Here is a 1,780-nt window from a genome sequence, read left to right on the forward strand (position 1 = left end):
GCAGGAACACAGTGGATTTCATTTGCACTAATATGGAAAGAACTGAAAAGCCCCCCACCTCCCCATGTTGGGTTTCCTTGAGGAGGGAATAAGCAGTGAGATGAGAAACACCAAGCACTGAATGGTGTACCATTGGACCAAGGATTGGAGGTGATGTCAGAGGTAAAAGGTTAAGACAGGCTTTTTTTCCTCCTCACAAGCAGCCCCCTCTTGCCTATTTATCACACTAGATCAAGGATTATTTGCTTTCTTACTGCTTCTAAAGCCCAGGTGAGAAAAAATAAATCCACTTCCTTCCCCATTCAATGTAACAGAAAATATGCACATGCCAAGAAAAGAAACTCTGCTCAAGTAAGAGTATTATGCTGGCTGAGACAAGTTTATTGAGAATTCAACACACATATCCACAACTTTATCAAGAGTCGTGAGCATGGTGAAAAATTCAGATGAAATACATGTTTGGGTATAAAGTTTCTGAAAATGTCTCAAAGAACATCATCCAGGGAAGGCAGGTAAGGCATCGTCTGCTTTTTCATTTCTTTCCCTCTGGACTCTGGTACTAGGTCTGAGAAGCAGCAACTGGGAGGTCAAGGAGCAAAGGAGGAACGTTGAGGGTGCCTCTTAACCTTGGGAGAGAAGATTCTATGCCTCGGCAATTTCAGCAAATCAGTAGAGATCAAATGGCCAGTATCTTCTGTAGCCGAAGGCCCCACAGCCGTTGTAGCCGTAACCGAAGCCATAGCCCACTGGGGAGTAGGTGCTGCCATAGCCACAGCCCACGCTGTACCCCAGGGGGTAGCCGAAGCTGCCCCAGTAGCATCCTGGGAAGACAGCACCGGAGAAGTTGTTGCAGTGCATGGTGTCAGGAGTGGAGGGCTCAGGTAGCAGGAGAAGGTGACTCCTCTGTGTGATGATTCTCCAGTCTCAGAACCTTCTTTATATACCCTGCCTATGGGGTGTGGTTAAAAGCACAAGGCCCTCATTTTCATTCTTGGCACCAATTTTCATTCTTGACACCACAAAAAGCTCGTTAATTTGATTTGCTCTTGCGTTAGATGTCTTTACAGCTGCTTAAGAAACCTCTCACGTCATGGAATATAGGGACGGGATCCCTTCAAAGTGTGACCCTTTACTAAAAAAGCATTGCAGTGACTTCAAAGCCCTGGGTCCTATAGACCCTAGATAGAGTTCTCTGTAAGCAGACTTTATAAAACCAAGAAATGCTCTGAGGTTGTTAGCTCTTATTCAGTCCTCTTGCTCACCGAATTTCCAGAATGCACTGGTGGAGTTCAGTAAATATGTGTTGGAATAAATTAATAAATGAAGTGATAAATACATAGTAAGTCCAACTAAACTCGAGATATTTCATAGTATTCACTTGGTTAAAGAATTCTTTTTGGGGGATCCCTGGGTGGCGCAGCGGTTTAGCGCCTGCCTTTGGCCCAGGGCGCGATCCTGGGGACCTGGGATCGAATCCCACGTCGGGCTCCCGGTGCATGGAGCCTGCTTCTCCCTCTGCCTGTGTCTCTGCCTCTCTCTCTCAATCTCTCTCTCTCTCTCTCTCTCTCTCTCTCTCTCTCTCTGTGACTATCATAAATAAATAAAAATTAAAAAAAAAGAATTCTTTTTGGTAGTGTGCAAGACAAATGCCACTGGGCTCATAGGAAAGTCTCCTTTTTATTCTTTCCCTATCTATAGCTACTCTAGTTTTTTTGGTTGTTGTTTTTTATAAGATTTTATTTATTTGAGTGAGAGAGCAGGAGCAGGAGCAGGGGGAAGG

At 44.8% G+C, this 1,780-nt stretch overlaps 1 protein-coding gene across 1 annotated transcript; it reads right to left on the reverse strand.

Annotated features, from left to right (window-relative positions):
• Positions 1-360: 360 nt before the first annotated feature.
• Positions 361-898, reverse strand: KRTAP8-1 (keratin associated protein 8-1). The gene has a single exon (XM_038581144.1). It carries the CDS (start codon positions 856-858, stop codon positions 667-669), a length of 192 nt encoding a protein of 63 aa, XP_038437072.1. The 5' UTR covers positions 859-898; the 3' UTR covers positions 361-666.
• Between the last annotated feature and the right edge of the window lie 882 nt (positions 899-1,780).

This window comes from Canis lupus, chromosome 31, assembly GCF_011100685.1.
Source record: "Canis lupus familiaris isolate Mischka breed German Shepherd chromosome 31, alternate assembly UU_Cfam_GSD_1.0, whole genome shotgun sequence".
Taxonomy (NCBI): Eukaryota; Metazoa; Chordata; class Mammalia; order Carnivora; family Canidae; genus Canis; species Canis lupus.

Coding starts and splice junctions, on each gene's coding strand:
- KRTAP8-1 (XM_038581144.1), bottom strand. CDS start 858: ATGCACTGCAACAACTTCTCCGGTGCTGTCTTCCCAGGATGCTACTGG.